Below are 21,195 nucleotides of genomic sequence, written 5' to 3' on the forward strand. Positions count from 1 at the left end.
CTGGGCCCTGCAGCCCCTCCTCCTTCGGCCGATTGAATCCAAATCTGTCACTCCACCTATCCCCACCCAACCCAGCCACGATCAAGTGCGTATTGTAACATTCCAAGCCCCGCCTCCGCTTGTCCTCATTGGAGACTGCGGGCACGTGCAGTTAACTCTGCTCTCTGATAGGCCAATCGGTTATATTTTCATGGATTAACAAGGGGAAGAAAATGATCAATGGGGACAAGGACAAAGGGCCGGGAATAAGGTTTACCTGGGGACAAGGGACTGGGAGTAAGATTTATGTGGGGAGAAGGGATTGACTGCGTGGGAGTAAGATTTACCTGAGGGCATCACCCTCTCAATGCAGCTCCCTGTTGGAATGACTCAAAGAGCACCTTGAGGAAAACAGCTCACCTGCCAAACTGTTTTAACAGTTTGAGAGTCATGAACATCCCAAGATGGAGAAGGTTCATTTGGGATTAAGGCACCGAGCACCTTGAGAGGCCTCGTCAGGAACATGCAGAGAGGAAGTCGAGTTGTCGGAGAGAGCATGCAAACCTCCAAACACCTCAACTATCCAACCCTTTGAGTACTACCCACCCTTCGGCAAAGCAGGGTCTGCAGATCGCGCATCAGACTTATCAGCCATGTCAGCAACCATCGAACTGGAGTGGAAGCAAGCTATCCTTGATCCCGAGGGACTGCCTCAGAAGAAATGTATTCAAGGTCATCCTGATCCTTTGTCTTTGATATGGGATGCTTGTTCCATTAGGATATTTAACAAGCCCATGCCTACCAGGCACCCAGTGAGAGATTGTGTTTTTTTTAAGCACTTGACCCTGGGAAAGTATGAAGGACAAACAATCAGTCCCTAACTTTTATACACTAGATGAAATAAACTGATCCATAAATCTCCCACAGACACCTGCTGATTCTGCTCACCAGCTTAAAAAAAGCAAATAAAGGATACATTCTCATCTCTACCAAAATGCATCTGTTTCAGTGGAGCAGGAAAGTCTGAATCCAGCACAGGTCCACAGGTGAATAGGGAACCCCAATCTATATACCCTCATTGTACAGAATTCCAATGGATAAAACTCTTCTCCATTCACTCCCATTGTTCGTAATCCCAACCGAACCCTGTCCAATTCATCCCATTGTACAGAATCCCAATGGATCAAACCCTTTCCCATTCATCCAACACATCCAACTGAAGTTTAAATGAGCTAGAGGCTGGTCAGGACAGTATTGGAATACTATGGCCTGGAGGTCACAAAGGCATGGACGAGACTTTCAGCAGCAGGTGGGCTGAGGCAGGTGCAGAGACGGGTTCTATTGGAGGTAAACAGTCTTGGTGATAGTGAGGATATGGGCTGCTAGTGGTCAAATAGGACACTGATTGCAAACGCTTCGGTTCAACCTGAGTCAATTGCTGGGGTGGGGTATAGAATTGTTGACAAGGCTGTGTTTACTGAGCATGCCATTCGTGGTTGGCATACCCTACTGAGTTGGGCAAATTGTTTAATAGACTTTTCCCACTGCCTGCCACGACTGAGCAGACACTAGATTCAAATCAATGCACAAAGAATGATATAACACATGCAATATATTTCTTTATTTATAGAATACCATCAATGAGTTCATTCATTCCTGAGATCTACTTTATAATATTCACCATTCAAACTTTACACACTATTGGGTTAGTAGGTGTTGCTATAATACAAGGAGACTCATTCTGAAACTGAGAAGCAGATTCAGCAGTCAAGGACGAACCTTTGGTCCACACTCCAACATGGTTTGCGGAGGGGTTCAGCAGCTTTAAATATCCCCTTTTTAAGCCTCGCCCTGTTGCAAAAAAATCCTTTTTCTGGCCATTTTTCCAGTGGGAATGGCATCATTGTCGGGCTGTGACTGCATCTGATTGCTTGGCCTCCATCTTGAATAATGGGTTCTCTGGCACTTTCATGGTGTACAGGTTGCTGTGGGTGGTGAGATCATCAGTTGGCTTGGTTTCAAAGACCACCAGTCTGCAGCTTTAAAGAAAGTTAAAAGATGTCATCAATAACAAGTTGTCATGTTCTCTAGAGAGACCCCAGTGACTGAAACTGACTGCAGTGGTAGCCACTGATAGTAATATTTTTGAGTGTGTTAAGCTCCCCACCTGACCAAAATTTGACCCCCTCCCCACGCTTTTCTTGAAGTCTTTGGGTTTTGGCACTGGGCAATCTCTGATACACACCACAAGTGATCATTCCTCATGTGCAAGCTTAAACAGTGGGTACTGGCAAACCATTGGACCACGAGCAAACCTGATTGTATTATCCCAGATAACTAATGCTTCTCTATTCACTCGCAATGTACTAAATTTTAATTATCAACTCCTCCCTATTCATCCCACTATATAGAATCCCAATTGACCAAACCTTTTTTCCATTCATCCCATTGTGCAGAATTCCAATGGATCAAACCCGTTCCCATTCATCCCACTGTACAGAATCCCAATGGATCAAACCCTTCTCCATTCAGTCCCATTGTACATAATCCCAATCCACCAAACCCTTTCCAATTCATCCCATTGTACAGAATTCCAATGGATCCAACCCTTCTCCATTGTTCCCATTGTACAGTATCTCAATGAATTGAACCCTTTCCAATTTATCTCATTGTACAAAATCCCAATGGACCAAACCCTTCCCCTTTCATCCCATTGTACAGAATCCTAATGGGCCAAACCTTTCCAATTCATCCCATTGTGCAGTTTCTCAATGGATCAAATTCTTTCCCATTCATCCCATTGTATAAAATTCCAAATGGACCTAACCCTTTCCCATTCATTCTGTATTACAGAATCCCAAAATGGATCATGTCCCATCCCACTGATTCCCACTGCACAGAATCCCAATAGACCAAAAACTTTCCCATTCCCTCCCACCCTATATAATCCTAATGGATCAAAACACTTCCTATACACTTCCACAATATAAAATTACCAAACCAAGCTAGAACCATTCTTTAGTTTTAGTGATCAGTGATGTATATTAAACACTCACAACCCTTGGCCAACTGCCACTGGAGTACAGCAGCATATTGAAATGGTTATTGTTTTGTTTGGTTATATTGAAATTTATTGAGATGGCTCTAGGGTCAGTTTTACCTGGAATTACAGAAACATCAAGCCCCATAAACAGTGCGTTCCAAAGTAGCCCAAGGTTTCTCAAAAGTCACTTTGCAAAGCAATGTGATTCAGCGTAGAACATTGCTACGGTTGGAGGTTCCTACCTGTCAGCTCCCAAAAAGCGATAAAGCCGACTGTGTTCTGTTTTCTCCTCAAAAATCTGCAAATAAATGGCAATATTGTTTGAGTCATTTTTCTGGTTATTTCTGTGCTGCTGAGTAATAATACTATCAAATAACAAATAATATGGCTAATTAATAATATTATGAAGTCATCATTTTCACTCACTTCCTGTCTATCTGACATTCTCCCCAGACCTTCTTTCCACCCAACCTTACCTTTTCCTGACCTGTGCTCTCCCCATCCTCTCTACCCAACTGTCTCACCCCACCTCTCTCCACACCCTTCCCTATTTCCCGCTCTATCTTCAGCTATTTTCATTCACCCTTTCCCCCCTTCCCTGCCCCTCTCCTCTCACCTCTCTCCCCTATCCCGACCCTCTCACATTGTCCCTCTGCCCTTCAAAACTCTCCCCCTCTCCCTCCCATTGTCCCTTGCAACTCACTACTCTCCTCTCTGCTGTGATTCACCACAGCTTGCTGTGACTGAACAGCCTATATTCATACATTGAGCCTGTACCTGAGATTATGATGCCCTTGGCAGTGAACACACCCATTTACAGATGCTGAAGTGAATGTCTTGGCTGGGTTTCCGCCTGAGTGTGCTCATATTCACTGGGCTCTGAATCTAATTATTCTATTTCAGTATAAGTTGGAGGGTGAAGCCTGGTTTGTGGCAGTAGCCAATCCATACAAACCACAAATAATTTGATTTCTCACAGTGCCATTTAACCAGGTGCTTATCATCAGTGAATAAGAAGCTCCCACACAAACTTAGAACTATATGAACATACAGGACAAACGATTCAATCTGTCCTCCACTGGAACTGGAGGAGGCCATTCAGTCCTTTCAGCTTGTTCCTCCATTCAACCAGATCATGGCTGACCTGTATCTCAACTCCAATTACTTGTCTCATTTCTTACTTACCCCTAGCCTCAAAATCTTTTTGGGGAAGACAATTCAGAATTCATTGACCTCTTGTGTGAAGAGGTGCTCTCTGTCATCTTCCTGAATGATCTAGCTCTCATTCTAAGGTATGCCCCCTAGTTTTGGATTCCCCATCAGAGGAAATTATTTCTCTCATTCTACCTTATAAAATCCTTTAATCATTGTAAACACCTCAATTAGTTCACCATCTATAATCAAGAAAATCCCAACCTAGTGTAGGCAACATGTTTTTATAATTTAACCTTTTTAGCCCAGTTAGACTTCCCCTGTCCTGAGAAATTCTTCAGTTATTTTCCCTCCACGTGTGTACCTGGAAGTTTCTTCCATATGCTAATTATCTTTACATGAAGAAGCATTTCCAAATATCAGCCTGAAAAGTTCCCCTCTCTAGTTTGAGTTTGTTTCCCTGGTTCTACTTCCTCAATTTAATTTAAATCTTAACTTTTATTCTGTCATGGGATGTTGGCCTCACTGGCAGCATTTGTTGCCCATCCCTAATTGTCCTGCTAGGCCATTTCAGAGGGCACACCACTTTCCAGTGGGTCTGGAGTCAGATGTAGGCCAGACCAGATTTCCTCCCCTAAAGGGCATTAGTGAAACAGATCAGTTTTTACAGTGATGGATTCACAATCACCATTACTGAGACTAGCTTTAATATTCCAGATCTCTTAACTGAATTTAAACTCTACCAGCTGCCATGGTGCGATTTGAACCCATGTCCCCAGAGCATTAGTCTGGACTTCTGGATGATTAGTCCAGTCATATTACCACTACACCACTGTCTCCCCATTAAACCACACAAAGAGGCTGCAAAGGGCTATAGTCAATTTAAGTAAATGGGTAAGAAGGTGGTAAACGGAGTAAACTGTGGGGAAATGGAGTAAACTGTGGGGAAATGTGAAATCATGCACATTGATAGGAAAAATACAAAAAACAGAATTTTTTAAAATGGGGAGAAACTATTAAATTTTGTTGCTCAAACGAATTTGGGTAAACCTATACACAAACCTTAGAAATTTAACACGCTGATATGGTGGGCAGTTAGAAAGGCAAATAGAATGTTAGCCTTTATTGCAAAGGGATTGGAGTATAAGAGTAAAGGGGCTGGATTTTCAATCTGGGGTCGGGATCCCAACAGCCAGATCGTTCACAGGTCCTGACCCTGCACAGCATAGTTTTTAAAGGAAAAGGCCCTAAATAGCCAGGAGGTAAGCTCAGCACCCAATTAGGGGTTATGGGCACAGGGAGAAGGCAGAACTAGTTCTGAAGGGTAATTTTAAAAGTCAGATGGCTGCCGTTACTGGGCTTGCAGTTGCCTTGCAGAATGGAGCAGGAAGAAGAGCAAAGAGCCAGCAGCCTCATGGTCCACACAAGTGCCCAAATGCTCACTCCTCAGGTACTCAAGCTACTCTGCTCAAGCCATGGCAACTTTGTACCATTGCATGGGCATCTCAGTTTGAATATCCTTTTTTATACAAGATTTTTCATTAGCAGCCACAATCAATAATGGCTCCCCACTGTGCCCCTGATGGCTGTGCACTAACATGTCCCAGACCATTTGCTTTTCCCGTTATTAACTTTGAAAATTTGAATCTGTTGCTCTCCAGTCTGTTAACAAGCTCATCAATGAGCTTAACAGCAAGTTAATTGGAGGCATGTGGTTTGCCAGCTACCCACTGCCACATTGCCCACCCCCTCCCCACCCTCCCTTTAAATATTCCAGCACATCACAGAGGCGTCAGAAGACTGACATGCCATCTAAGTGTGCTATTTTCAAAGCATGCCAACATCTAGCCATGCCACCACAGGTGATTCAAAATTCAGTCCGGGAAGTCTTGCTGCAATTTTACAAGGCTTTAGTGAGACACATCTGGAGTACTGTATACAGTTTCGGTTTCCTTACCCAAGGAAGGATATATTTGCTTTAGATAGAGTACAATGAGGCTTACTAGATTGATTCCTGAGATCAAAGGGTTACCTATGAGGAGAGATTGAGTAAAATGGGCCTATATTCTCTGGTGTTCAGAATAATGAGAGGTGATCTCATTGAAACATATAAAACCCTTAAGAGAATTTGAAAAAGTAGATGCTGAGAAGCTAATTCTCTTGGCTAGAGAGTCTAGAGCTAGAGGTGATAGTCTCAGGATAAGGGTTTAGCCATCTTGGGCTGAGATGAAGAGAAGGGTTGTGCATCTTTGGAATTCTTTACCTCCGAGGGTTGTGGATGTCCAGTTGCTGAGCATATTCAATATTGAGATCGATAGATTTTTGGTTACAAAGAGAATAAAGGGATATGAGGATAAGGTGGAAAAGTGGAGATTGATGAGGAAGATCAGCCATGATCCTATTGAATGGTGAAGCAGGCTCGAGATGCGGGATGGCCTACTCCAGCTCCTTACATTATGTTTGCTGTAAAATTAGCTAACGATTTCATAATGAATTGGATAGCTCCTTCAAAGAACCGGCACAGGCCTGATGGCCTCCTTCTGTGCTCTGTGATCTTAAGACCACTTCTCAGACGCCTCCTTCCCAGGTCTTTCCTTCTATCTCAGACTCTGACGCTGGGAGTCAGCTTCCATTATCTGAACTTCTCCCTTGTTTCTTGGTGATTAGCATGTTATTTAGCAATTGAAACAAAACTTGCTCACCTCACAGGACCTGAAACTCTTCCGCTGCATCCCATGTTTCCAAAATCCCAGGATGCTGTCAGAGAAGCAAACTGGACAAGGGAAGAGAAAACACATCCAGTATGAGTACTGGCAGATTATCTGTGGCATTACTTATAGCAAGTTGCATAGAATTTACAACACAGACACAGGTCATTCAGCCCAACTGACATGCTGATTTTTATGCTTCAAACAAGCCTCCTCTCACCTACTTCATATTCCATTCTTCCTCATGTATTTATCTAGCTTCCTCTTAATTGCATCTATGGTATTGACCTCAATACTCCCAAGTTAGCGCAATGGAGGCATATAAAAAAAACTGTGTCAGGGAAGGTGTTATAAGAAGTAAATGTCACACTTACAGGAAGCACAGGATACATGTAAAACTCTTAATATATTAGTTGTAAATTTAAACTCATCCATTCTGATCATATATTTAGATGTCTCCATCATAAATTCTGATGTCCACCTTTACAATATGAATTGTCTTCTTAAACATGTTGCAGTGTAATTACACCTTCCCACCAAAGATGGCATTACAGAATCTCCACTAGTAGTAAGGTGTATTTATACTGTGCAAAAAAAGGTGAAGGCCATGCACAACAAAGTGAGATGGATCACTAACTGGGAGTATTTGATGGGACGGTTTTTAGAGGGAGCTTTGTTCTGTATATAAACCTGTGCTGTACCTGCTCTGGAAGTATTTGGTGGGACATTGTAGAGGGAGTTTTACTTTGTATCTAACCCCGTGCTGTACCTGCCCTGGGAGTGTTTGATGGGGACAGTGTAGAGGGAGCTTTACTCTGTATCTAACCCCTGCGCTGTACCTGCTCTGGGAGTGTTTGATTGGACAGTGTAGAGGGAAATTTACTCTGTATCGGTGCTGTACCTACCCTGGGAGTGTTTATTGGGACAGAAGAGGAAGCTTTAATCTGTGTCTATCCCATGCCCTGATGTATTTGATATCCAAGATAGAAAATGCTCCATTCCTGAGAATAACTAGAAACTATCAATTTAAGACAATCACCAAGAAATCTGATAGGGAATTCAGAAGAAACCTCTTTACCAAAAGAATGGTAAGAAAGTGGAACTGACTACCACAGTGAGTTGTTGAAGTGAATAGTATAGATGCGTTTAAGGGGGAGCTAAACAAGTGTTTACGAGGGAAGGGAATAGAGGGTTATGGTGATAGATTTAGACGAGAAAAGATGGGAGGAGGCTCAAGTGGAACATAAACACTGCCATGGACTGGTTGGGCGGAATGGCCTGTTTCTGTGCCGTAATCCCAAAATTAGCCCTAAAAAGCACACACTTATAAAATCAATAATCGAGTCTCAAATAACATATAGCTCCTTACCAACTGATTCCACTGGAACATCAAAAGTCACCTCTGGGACCAGCTCTTTATTTGTCTTGAGGCATCCATGAATATTTACAATTTTTATATTTTCTGTTGAAAGAAAATAAACTTCTTAAACGAGCAGCAAAGACCCAGATCTTTCTCAGCGAGGGCCTAGCTGCTGATTGTGAGGGGGTGGGGGTGGGGGGGGTAGGAGGAAGAACATCTACCCGCTCAGTTGATCACGCACTGACCCGACCTGTCCTGGGGTCAGCCTCATTAGTACGCTCCAGGCCCACCCCAGGGCCTACAGTCTCCAAGAGCCTGAGGTAGAGTGTGGCCAGACTGGCAGAGACAGTCATGGGGAGGACGCCTCTGAAGGTAAAATTTAAAGATCTCACAGTAGTTGCCTCTCTTTGAGGAGGGGAGAGGAATTTAAAATTTAAAATGTCTGTTGTCAGCCCTTGGGTACCAGTAAGATGCTGCTGTTACTCAGGCCCACAGTTGCTATGACAATAATCAAGGAAAATGTGATGTGTGATATCACTCCATTGTTGCCCACTTTAAATATGTCCACCCATATTTGGTTAGCATCTTCACCAGCCGCTGTTACTTCTGGCGGAAAGTTCCAGATGTAGTGGACGCTGATTGTGGTACAGCCACCCCTTCCCCCCTACCCCGGATGGTCCAAGGAAAGTCTCTCTCCAAGGGGCTTGCGGAGACTCTCCCTCTGAGTGGTCTGGCAGTTTAATTGCCTGTTATAAAAACTGCCTTCAATGGAATTAAAAATCGAGTGGTGTCTATAATGGACAGGTGATCACAATATCGGCATTTACACCCAGGTGGTATATCTTTCCCAATGAACTGATGGGATTCCTGTTCTTTTGGCACTGGCAGTGCATCTACCAAAATGTGCTGACCTCCTGCTCTTGATGGAAGATTCACTATTCTGGTTACCACAGGCAACCCTCAACCATAGTCAAGTGAGTGCGTGGTGTTTGTACTTACGGCCGATACACACAAGCACCATGTCGTTGTCCAGCTGACTCACATGGATAAACTTGTCCTGCAGAGCTTCTGCAATGAGAAAACTTGGCGTTACTGCTGCTGGTTTACAATAAGGAACATCCCAAAAGCAAAAGGATCATCTTTACGACCTCTGCCCTCACCTCAGCACCGTTCTATGTAAAGCTGTCTGAGTTATTTAAAAAAGCACTTTCTTTTTTCCATTCACGGGATGTGGATGTTGCTGGCTAGGTCAGCATTTATTATCCATCCCTAAGTGCCCTTGAGAAAGAGTGGTGAGCTGCCTCCTTGAACTGCTGCAATCCATGTAGTGGAGGTACATTTACAGTGCTGTTAGGGAGGAGTTCCAAGATTTTGAGCTAGTGACAGTGAAGGGACGATGTTATTTCTCCAAGTCAAGATGGTGTGTGACTTGGAGGGGAACTTGCAGGTTCTTGTGTTCCCATGTGCCTGCTCCACTTGTCCTTCTAGGCAATAGATGTTGTGGGTTTGGGAACATTAAAAATAAAAACCTCTGTTCAAGAAAGGAGGGAGACAGAAAGCAGCGAGCTGTAGGCCAGTTAGCCTAACATCTGTCATAGGGAAAATGCTTGAATCCATTATTAAGGAAGTAACAACAAGATATTTAGAAAATCATAGTACAATCAGAGCTCATGATGTTGGGGGTAACATATTAGCATGGCTAGAGGATTGGTTAGCTAACACAATGCAGAGAGTCAGGATAAATGGGTCGTTTTCTGATTGACAAACTGCAACTAGTGGAGTCCCACGGGGATCAGTGGTGGAGCCTCAACTACAATCCATATTAATGACTTGGATGAAGGGACCTAGTGTACGGTAGCTAAATTTTCTGGTGACATAAAGTAGGAAAGCAAGTTATGAAAAAGACACAGAGTCTGCAAAGGATTATAGATAGGTTAAGTGAGTGGGCAAAAATTTGGCAAAAGGAGTATGTGGAAAAACGTGAGCTCATCCACTTTGGCAGGAAGAACAGAAAAGCAGAATATTATTTAAACGGAGAGAGACCACAGAACTCTGTGCTACAGAGAGATCCTTGTGTCCTGGTACATAAATCACAAAAAGCTAGCATGCAGGTACAGCATGTGGAAGGCAAATGGAATGCTGGCCTTTATTGAAAGGGGAATGGAGTATAAAAGTAGGGAAGTGTTGCTACAGTTGTACAGGGCCTTAATGAGACCATATCTAGAGAACTGTGTACAGTTTTGGTCTCCTTACTTATGTTGGAAGCAGTTGAGAGAAGGCTTACTCAGCTGATTCCTGGGATGAAGGGGTTGTTTTATGAGGAAAGGTTGAGCAGGTTAGTCCTATACTCATTGGAGTTTAGAAGAATGAGAGGTGATTAATTCATAGGCGACTTGACAGGGTGGATGCTGAGAGGATGCTCCCCTTGTGGTGGAGTCTAGAACTAGGGAGCACAGTTTCAAAATAAGGGGTTGCCCATTTAACATAGAGATGAGGAAGAATTTCTTGTCTCTGAGGGTCATTAGTCTTTGGAATTCTCTTCCCCAGAGAGCAGTGGAGACTGGGTCATTGAATATGCTCAAGGCTGAGTTAGATAGATTTTCAATCAACAAAGGAGTTGAGAGTTATGGGAGTAGGCAGGAAAGTGGAGTTAAGGCCACAATCAGATCAGCCATGATCTTATTGGCTGGCAGAGCAGGCTCGAGGGGCCGAATAGCCTACTCTTGCTCCTATTTCTTATTATCTTATGATATTATGTGCCATCAAAATTATAGACGGGAGAAACAAGTGGTTGGAGAAGCCCGAGAACTTCAGACTGGCAGGCTGTGGGCTGGATCTTTAATGCCTGGGGTTTAATCTGGCATGGAGCCTGCCCAACTTTCAAAGGTTTCACTGGAATGAAAATTGGCTGGGTTCTTTCACAGGTGTGCGCTCTGCCAGATTAGTGCCAAGAAGGTGAAGACAGAAACCCAGATATTTCTTTGTGGTTTTAAATGTTGCCATTAGTTACCCTGTTTAGATTAAAGAGGTTCACATCTTCAATGAAGGAGCAGTCAGCTGAATGACAGACAAAAGAGCCGGATGTTACCCTTCCCTCAGGGTCTGTGAATAAATATAGTATGATGGGAAATTTGTTTTTGAGGTGTACTAATGAGGCAGTATTTGGTTTCCAAACCTAATTGTTCTGAGCTAATAGTGAACCACATACTAAGGTGGCCATCTGTGGGCTGCAATGAGCTCTGCCCTTGGTGGGGTTGCTCTGGCTGCCTGCCTCGCTTCCATAATCTTGTCCGTGCCCCAGTGACCCTGAAGAGGGAGCAGGCAACCCATCTGGTTCACTAATGTCTTTTAGGGAAGGAAATCTACTGTCCTTACCTGGTCTGGCCTATATGTGACTCCAGACCCACAGCAATGTGGTTGACTCTTAAATGCCCTCTGAACAAGGGCAGTTAGGGATGGGCAATAAATGCTGGCCTAGCCAGCGACGCCCACACCCATGAATGAATAATTTTTCTAAAAAGGCGGAGTCCACTATTATGTTTGAGACCTTCTATGACCAGTGAGCACCACAAGGACTTGAGCGTGGACTGGACACCAGGAGCAACATTATCATTTATTTTTATTAGTTTCCTTTGTTCCTTTTTTAAAATCGTTGTTTTTGTGTATCAGGTCCCTTAAGAAAACGAATTTCCCACAGATTTAAACTTACTCACTCTGCAACATGACTTGTTACCTTTTCAAGGCGGCAGACCACGATCAAATGCCTTGAGAAGTTTCCCCTCCATGACATCATGAAATTCCAACAACATTATGAATGGGAGAATACCCAGCATCCACAGTGAACACTCATGATGCCACGTGGTTATTATGGTCTGTTTCAATCTGAGATGGCAACAGGCTCTGGAGAGTGAGCTGAGCCAGGGGCAAACTGGAGTCTCCTCATCGGAAATTCCAGGGCTGCTTCAATAGGGTCGTCAATCCTCCAGGAGAAAGGCGTACCAGTTTCAGTAGGCCCAGACTAGATGGGGCAGCAGATCCTCTTCCCTGAAGGACATTGGTGAACCAGTTGGTTTTTAAAACAACCTGGCAGCTTTCACAGTCATTTTATCTGGTGCCAGCTCACAAATTATTAAATTTATTGAGCTCAGTTCATGCTGTGGATTTAAGCTAATGACCTTTGGATTGCCAGGATCAGAACCACTACCATACTTAGCTGGTGCAGTGTCTTTTAATACTCTGGGTGGGATATATTCACCAGAAAGGGCTGTGTCCACAGGCTGTGATCCTTGACCTGCGGAGCTGGAACGTGAATTTCTTTCTGAGCACCCGTAACAGTTACTCACCTGTTCCCAAATCTGTGAACCAGGACGAGGAAGAGTTGAGGTTTATCGTCTGGAACTGTACAGTCTTGTTGGAGGAACATTTTCTGCTGACGCCAACGCAAACCATTGGGTACTCTTGACCTGGGACCATTAATGTTTCGAAAATTCTCAGGGGGTTGGGCAGTGGGAAGTCAAAGTGCTGGAATGAAAAGGACATAACGTCAAAGGCAGCCCGAAGGAAAGGCCCAAGCTCAGTGCCTGAGTCCATCTGCTTTTAGTGATATTGGTTGAAGGGTAAATATTGGCTGGGACACCAGGGAGAATTTCACAACTTTTCTTTGGAATAGTGCCCACAGAATCTTTTACATCCGCCTGAGAGGATAGACAGGGCCACAGCTTATTGTCTTACCTGAAAGAAAGCACCTCCAACAGTGCAGCACTTCCTCAGTACCGCACTGAAGTATCAGCCTAGCTTTTGTGCTGAAGCCTCTAGAGTGGGACTTGAACCCACCACCTTCTGATTCAGTGCTACCCACTGAGCCACAGCTGGCCCCTTACTTAGAGTTGAAGAGCTATTTTGAAACTCCAGGGCTGCGTCACTAGGGTTGTCAACCCTCCAGGATTGACCTGGAGACTCTAGGAATTAAAAATGAATCTTCAGGACACTGCTGTAAGCAATACCCTGGGGAAGAATCAAAAAGAATTGTGTTTCTTTCATTTTCTTTGAACACTTCTGTTTATTGGCCAGGAAAATATTGGAGATGGGAAAAAAGGCTATTTCATTGGCTGGGGCAGTTTGAGACAGGAAGGTATGTGATAAACCTCCAGGAATATGTCCAATCAGAGTTGACAACCTTGAGCCCCACAAAGGGGATATTTGAGCTTCAGCTGTGAAATAATATATTTTTTTAAAAAAGGAGAAAGGAATGAATCAGTTGTGGAGAGGTTCCTTTCTATCCAAGCTAAGAAAGAGAAGGGGATTAATGACTCAAGCCTTCACTTCTAAAGTAGCCTCCAACACCCATCTTGTCCAGATACTGGGAAGAGGCTGAGGATAGGGAGCCCTCTCCCCCTCACAGTTCTCTGCAACACAGAGGCAGGATGATGACAGATACCTCCATCATTAATTGGGCCTGAGAGTGCAGTGGACCAGACCTCTGGCCTTTCACCTCTGGCACAGGGTTTCAAACTTAGCCCAGATCAATGGGACAAAATGTCTCCTGTCAGCTGGACGCAGTGTGAAATGAGTTTAGCTTGTCTCGGTCCAGTCTCCCATGGACCAAAGCAACTCCCAGTCAGCCTGAAATTGGTCACCTAACCTGGATACATAGGAACAGGGGGAGTCTGTTTAGCTCTTTGAGCCTGTTACACTATTCAATGAAACCATGGCTGATCTGTATCCTAATTCCATTTACCCGCCTTGGGTCCATATCTCTTGGCTAGCAAGTATTTATCAATCTCAGAATTAAAATTGCTAATTGAACTAACATCTACAGTCTTTTTGTGGCAGAGTGTTCCACACATCTATCACCTTTTTTGTGAAGTGTTTCCTAATTCCCTCCTGGATGGCCTGGCTCAGACTTTAAGGCTATGCCTCCTTGTCATAAACTCCCTACCAGTGAAAAATAATCCTCTCTACCCACCCTATCAATTCCTTTTGAAATTTTAAACATCCCAGTTAAATCACTTAACCGTCTATATTCCATGGAGTACAAGTCCAGTCTACATAATTTCGCCTCGTAATTTAACCCTTGGAGCCCCAGTAACATTCTGGGGAATCTATGCGGTTACATAGAAGCTCAGCTGGCATGCAAACTGGGGAAACAGTGCACTGAGAAAGAGACTGAGGCATGTAGCAGAGAATCAGAGATCATCTGTCTCACACTATTTAAAAGTGCTTGAGGATCTCAGATGCCTATCCCTCACCATTGTACAGCTTGACTAAGAGCTCATGCAACCTCCCAGTCAAACTGAACATTCAGAATGACATTTAGGAATGGGTGTAGGCCATTCAGCCCCTTGAGTCAGTTCCACCATTCAATTTGATTGTAGCTGATTATACCTCAACTTCATTGCTCAATATCCCTTGATACCATTTTACTGTTGCGCAGAATATTTGCCTTTGTTTTTAATTGCTATTTCCTTTTTTTTAAACTGTTTTGTTAATTCAGTTTAGTTTTGTAAACTTAGTTGGGTAATTTAGTTACTTAGCAAAGATCAATCAGTGTTGAAAACTCCAATTGATCCCATATCATCCAGAGCCTTTTGGGAGAGCGAGTTCCAGATTTCCACTACCTTTTTTGTGAAAAAGTGCCCCCTGATTTCACTCCTAAATGGCCTCGTTCTAATTTTAAGGTTGTGACCCCCTTGTTCTGGATTCTCACAGCAGAGGTTAGCCTGCAAACTTCTGACTGTCAAAGGGACAAAGATCTCTGGGTCTGTCCTGCAGGGAGTCATCTGATGATCACCTTGTCATCAGCTCATTCATCCTCAAACACTGACTGACAGCAACTAGTGATGAGGAGAACTGTGGGAACACTTACCTTAATGAGCATAAATTTGTGCATGGGCTCATACCACTGCAAAAGAACAATACTGGACTCCAATGCTCCACAAAGGTAGCAGCATCCTGTCGGGGAGTTCCGAACTGTGGGAACAGGAAAAGGGTTTAATACCAGTGAGTGTTAAAATGAGTGTGTGTGGAACATAAGTGTTATAGTGAGGGGCATGGGGTATATCAGTGGGCGGAATCATCCCAGATTTGCACTAAGTGTGGTAGCCAGCGGGTAAAATGTTTTACCCGCTGGCCGCAATGGCGGCTTTTCATGCAGTATTGTCCCAAACCCGCCACATTATTTATGCATTCCCAGGAAACATGCCGTTTCCATGATGGCCAGGCTCTCATTTGCCTGCCACGCCATCACCTTGTCGCTTCATCACACTGGACGCCATATTTAAAGTGCAGCCGCGCGCACACCTCTCAGTGCTTCCAGCCCAGGACTGCTGCACGGAAGATATGGCCCCGAAAGGCAAGAAGACTGCAGCCCCCAGGTTCAATGACGCATTCCTCGAGCTCCTTTTGGACACAGTGGAGGTCTGCTGTGATATCATCTACCCCCACTCTGGCCGTAGGATGGGCAGCAACATCACTAATCCAGCTTGGGAGGCGGTGGAGGTGATGGTCAGTGCCAATGCCCTGCAAAAGAGGACAGCCACCCAATGCCACAAGAGGATGAATGATCTCCATTCTGCCAGGGAAATCACTTCTCTTCACTCTTAACTCAAACACTCACAAACCCATCACACATTCACAGGGCCCTCACTCACTGCCAGTTTAAGGGACATCACCGTTCACTCTCTCACACACACCTTCATTGTCCTCATCCCGTCAATGGCTCCGCACCATCCACACATACCAGGCATACTTATTATCCAGCCTGGCAGGCATCCTGCTTACACTCTCTCCATTTCTATTCATGCAGGATAAACTGGCACACAACAAGAGGGGGAGGTTGCAGACTGGTGGAGGGATGCCTGAATTCAAGGTCCTCATGGACTTTGAAAACAGCCATCCAGCTGGCCGGCGAGGATCTGGTCCGTTCCTGTGTTGACAATAAGGTCGGTGCTGCTCTGCCAAGTGAGGATCCAGCAATGCAACATCCATCAGACAACCATGTGTGAGCGATGTGTCCTGTTTTACAGGCCACTGCATTACACTAATTATTTCTCCTTGCTTTTGCAGGCATATCTGGGAAACTGCCAAGAGAGTCCACATCCCAGGACCTCCAATCAAGCCCCAACGGAAGCTCAGAAGAGAAATTTGCCGAAACCCTTCCTGAAGACCCATCACAGCCCTCCCTCACACCCTCCACCAGCGTAGAGACACACACCTCGATGGGACCTAGCTTTAGAGTGGCCTCAGGATCACAATCTGATGAGCACATCACACTGTCTGATCCACAGCAGGCAGTGGCAGAGACTTCCCAGGTGTTCTTGGAGGACTGCTGGAGGCCAGAAATTTGCTGAGGCCGAGTCAGATGACGAGCCTCTGGACTTGGTCATGTCACAGTTGCTGGAGCTGCAAAGGCAAGCTCGGGAACATCAGGAAGGGATGCCTGCTGCACTGCTCAGATTGCAAGGCACGATGGAGGAGTCCATCTACCTTCAGGCTGAGGTGATAGCGCTGGGCACTGAGGACAACACTGGTGGGATGGCGGCCGCCATAGAGACCTTGGTCCAGGACGTTGCTCCTGCACTGCTGCGCAGGCTGAACTCCATCACCGACGCCATTGTTGGTCTCCAACAGCATGTCCACAAGGGGGTGCAGGGCAGCCCGATCCCATTCCAGCTACCCCTTCTCCTCAAGGAGTGAGCCAGGGGCTCATGGGCACCCATAGGCAGGAGGATCAGCAGGTGCACCCCTGGGGCCATCCATCCAGGTGACCCCAGCAGGGTCCAGCCCACCTGAATCCCCTCTTCCTGTGACCTCAGCAGCTTCAGCTCCACAGGCTGAGGAGGGTGCCACTGCCACACAGCAGGACCCCAAAAGCAGGCTGGGGCCCTCCAGGTCTCAGCCCTCCAGCGGACCCCCACCAAGGTCATTACAGACAAGGCGTAGCAGTCAGCAGGCTGCCTCCATCTCCACTGTGGATGTCCGGGGCGCACCAAGACATAGTGGCTGGGTTAGGAAAGTTAAGAAGATATAGTTGCACAACTTGGGCACGGGTGTTAATGACTTGTACATAATTGTCACTATTGTAAATAAACTCCCAAGAATGTCTCCCACTTATGTCTCCTTGTTCTGATGAGCAGTGTTTGTGTCATTCAGATGTGAAACCTTTCTGCACAAGATAAAAGGCAGGTATCTCAGTCCAGGGCCTCTTCCCTGTGCTTTGTGCAGCCTTCAGGCCAATGTGATGGTCCGGCTTCACACTCCCTGCACATATTAGTAATGCCTGCACCTTGATGATGCTTGTCATTGCTGCCAGAATGTCGTGGGCAGGTGTCACAGAGTTCCGTCATTCTCTCTGTCTGCTGTCAGCACTTTTAAGGGGGGCTCACCCCCATCTCTTCAGCATCTGTGACCAGTGACGCTGTGCTCCTGAAGGGGTCAGGTGCTGAAGGCGGACAAAGGATCAGATGCTTTTAAAGTTTCAGGGCTGCGTCTCCTTGATATGACCATGATCACAGAGCACAAGCAAGCTGCCCTCGGCCAGACAGGAATCAGACATTCTCAGAGGCTGTGTGAAGATCTATGGAGTGTCCTCACTGCATGTTGTCATCATCCATCTGCAATCGAGTGACTATTAGGGCCTCCACTGCGTCTCCATAACAGGAGCATTATCACAGAGGATATGTGCACTGACATAAGCCAGACTGGAGTCAAACATTAACAGATGCAATGTGAGGATCAATGGTGTCTCCTCACTGCATGCCATCATCATCCTCCACAAATCTAGCAACTATGAGGGCCTCCTGAGCACACCTGCCTCATCTGGCTAGTGCGAGAGCCTCATCGCTATCATCATCACCTTCGAGGACCTCCTCACCCTCATCACCGTTGACGTCTTCCTCATCAGAGGATACCTTCAGCTCCTGCACCTCCTCCCAAGCCAGCTCCTCTCCCCACTGCATTGACAGCATCCTGATGGTTTGCGAGTTGCAACGTGAGCCTTGATATACCTTCGCTCTGCTGCAGTCTGAGGCTGCTGCACAGGTGGGTAGTGCTTGTCCCCCAGGAGCCAACCCTGCAGCCTCTGTGGGCCCTGAAAGACATCAGGGATCTGTGACCGACTGAGAATGTATGAGTCATAGACACTCCCTGGAAACCGTGCGCAGACTTCAGGATGCATTTGTGGTGGTTGCACACCAGCTGCACATTCAGCGAATGGAAACCCTTGTGGTTAACATAAATGACCCCTTGTTGTGATAGAGATCTGAGCGCCACCTTAGTGCAGTCAATCACACCCTGCAGCTGTGGGAAACACGAGATCTGGGCAAACTCAATCGCTCTTGCATCCTGGCTCTCCCTGGTCCCGGGCGAAATGCATAAAGTTGTGTGGCCTCGTGAAGGCGGCATCCATGACCTCATGAATGCATTTCATAGTCTCATAAAAGTCTACAGCACAGAAGGAGGCCATTTGGCCTATCATGTCCACGCCAGTCAACAAAGATCTGACTATACTAATCCCATTTTCCAGAACTTGGCTCATAGCCCTGGAGACTATGGCAACTCAAGTGAATATCTAAATACTTCATAAATGTTACGAGAGTTTCTGACTCAACCACCCTTTCAGGCAGTGAGTTCCAGACTCCCACCATTCTCTGGGTGAAAAAAATTCTCCTTAACTCCCTACTTACCTTAAGTCTATGCCCCCTGTTTATTGATCCCTCTACTAATGAAAAAAGTGCCTTCCTATCCACCCTATCTATGCCCCTCATAACTTTATACACCTCTATCAGGTCCCCTCTCAACCTTCGTTGCTCCAAGGAAAACAACCGCAGCCTTTCCAATCTTTCCTCATAGCTCAGACCCTCCAGCCCAAGCAGCATCCTGGTAAATCTCCTCTGCACCCTCTCTAGTGCAATCACATCCTTCCCATAATGTGGTGACCAGAACTGCACATAATACTCCAGTTGTGGCCTAACCAGCATTTTATATAGTTCCAGCATAACCTCCTTGCTCTTGTATTCTATGTCTTGGTTAATAAAGGCAAGTATTCCATATGCCTTCTTAACTACCTTATCTACCTGCCCTGCTACCTTCAGGGATCTAAGGTCAAGGTCCCTCTGATCTTCATTACCTTCCAGAGTCCTACCATTCATAGCGTAATCCCTTGCCTTGTTAGCCCTCCCCAAGTGCATTACCTCACACTTTTCTGGGTTGAATTCCATTTGCCACTGCTCTGCCCACCTGACCAGTCCACTGATATCTTCCTGCAATTTACGGCTATCCTCCTCACTATTTACCACACTACCAATTTTGTGTCATCCGCAAACATCTTGATCATACCTCCTACATTTAAGTCCAAATCATTTATGTACACCACCAACAACAAGGGCCCCAACACTGAGCCCTGCAGAACCCCACTGGAAACAGACTTCCAGTCACAGAAACATCCCTATACCATTACCCTCTGCTTCCTGCCTCTCAGCTAATTTTGAATCCAATGTGCCACTTTGCCTTAGATCCCATGGTTTCTTACTCTCTTGACCAGTCTGCCATGAGGGACCTTGTTAAAAGCCTTGCTAAAGCCCATGTAGACCACATCAACACTCCTGGTTACCTCCTCAAAAAATTCGATCTAATTTGTTAAACATGACCTTCCCTTAACAAATCCATGCTGACTATCCCTGATTAATCCATGTCTCTCCAAGTGCAGATATATTCTGTCCCTCAGAATTCTTTCTAGTAACTTCCCCACCACCGAGGTTAGACTGACTGGCCTGTAATTTCCTGATCTATCCCTTCCTCCCTTTTTTTAAATAATGGGACAATGTTAGCAGTCCTCCAGTCTTCTGGCACCTCACCTGTGGCCAGAGAGGATTTGAAAATTACTGCCAGGGCCCCTGATATCTCGTCCCTTGCCTCCCTCCCTCCACCCATTTGTGGAGGCTTGTGATATCCCACAGAGATCACCTGTGGAGCCCTCAGATGAGTCACTGGCGTAAAAATTGAGCACTGCAGTCACTTTAAAGGCCACTGGCAATGGATGCCCCCCCATGGCACCAAATCCTGCAGTAGCTGGCAGATGTGACTGACCAGTTCCCTAGACATGTGCAGTCTTCAGCGACACTGGTTCTCGATCATCTGTCGGAATCTATTGACCTGGGGTCGACCTTGACACCGACCAACGAGAGCTCAATGTGGCTCTTTAGCAGCGTGTGCGGGAGCCCTAGCCACCCCTTCTTCCTGAGGGTATTGCTCCTCCCTCTACATAGTCAGGCGCCTCTGTTGCTCTCTTCTCCATTGTCTCCACTTCTGTACGCCACAAGGCATACAGCTAGTTCACCAGGCTTCACGTTCCTGATGTACTACTCCTGCAGGATGAAAGAGAGAGATACGTGGGTTAGCTTGGGAATACTATGGACCTCTCTTGGTTAAGTCTGAAGGCCCCATAACGCATCCTGGAGAGTGCTGGCCACCACTTGGATGGCCAGAGTTTAGTGTGCTGCAAGGCTGCCCGAAATCCCAACCACCTCTACCCCACTCCACCTGACCGATTGGCGGCAGCTTTTCCCATTGGACTGTACGCTGTGCTCTCAGCTCAGGCGCAGGCATTCTCCTAACCCACACTGCAAGGCTGCACTGTTAACTTAAACCATGGGGGAAACTGGTCCAAACCAGAATGATGACATTGCAAGGGGCTGTGAGCACCTCCACCAGTGACTGCTCTGCAGCCAGCTTTAGCAAAGCGATTGTACAATGTGCCCAGTCATTCATCTGTTCTACAGTCCACCAAGATGCTCATTAATTTGCAGTCTGTGCCCAAGGGGTGTAAAACTCCGGAGCATTTGGTGGCATTTTGATGCCTCTGTGTTGCTTGAGTGGGCGGATAAGCTGGAAGCCCGACTCCACACACGTCAATGTGGCTGTGTCGGAACAGTCTCAGCTGCAGAGGAATTGTCACT

The 21,195-nt window shown here is 45.8% G+C and overlaps 1 protein-coding gene across 2 annotated transcripts in view; it reads right to left on the minus strand.

Moving 5' to 3' along the window:
* Nucleotides 1–1,578: 1,578 nt before the first annotated feature.
* LOC144671386 (mitogen-activated protein kinase kinase kinase kinase 5-like) overlaps nt 1,579–21,195 on the minus strand; it is a 154,760-nt gene continuing 135,143 nt past the window's right edge. For both annotated transcript variants that reach the window (XM_078533268.1, XM_078533267.1), the window contains exons 26-32: nt 15,108–15,211; nt 12,586–12,763; nt 9,242–9,310; nt 8,252–8,344; nt 6,877–6,947; nt 3,265–3,320; nt 1,579–2,018 (exon numbers count right to left, since the gene is read on the minus strand). In XM_078533268.1, coding sequence (XP_078389394.1) covers nt 1,880–2,018; nt 3,265–3,320; nt 6,877–6,947; nt 8,252–8,344; nt 9,242–9,310; nt 12,586–12,763; nt 15,108–15,211 — 710 coding nt within the window. In that variant the 3' untranslated portion in view covers nt 1,579–1,879. The remainder of the gene's footprint in view (nt 2,019–3,264; nt 3,321–6,876; nt 6,948–8,251; nt 8,345–9,241; nt 9,311–12,585; nt 12,764–15,107; nt 15,212–21,195) is intronic.

Source organism: Cetorhinus maximus, chromosome 32 (genome assembly GCF_964194155.1).
Source record: "Cetorhinus maximus chromosome 32, sCetMax3.hap1.1, whole genome shotgun sequence".
NCBI lineage: Eukaryota > Metazoa > Chordata > Chondrichthyes > Lamniformes > Cetorhinidae > Cetorhinus > Cetorhinus maximus.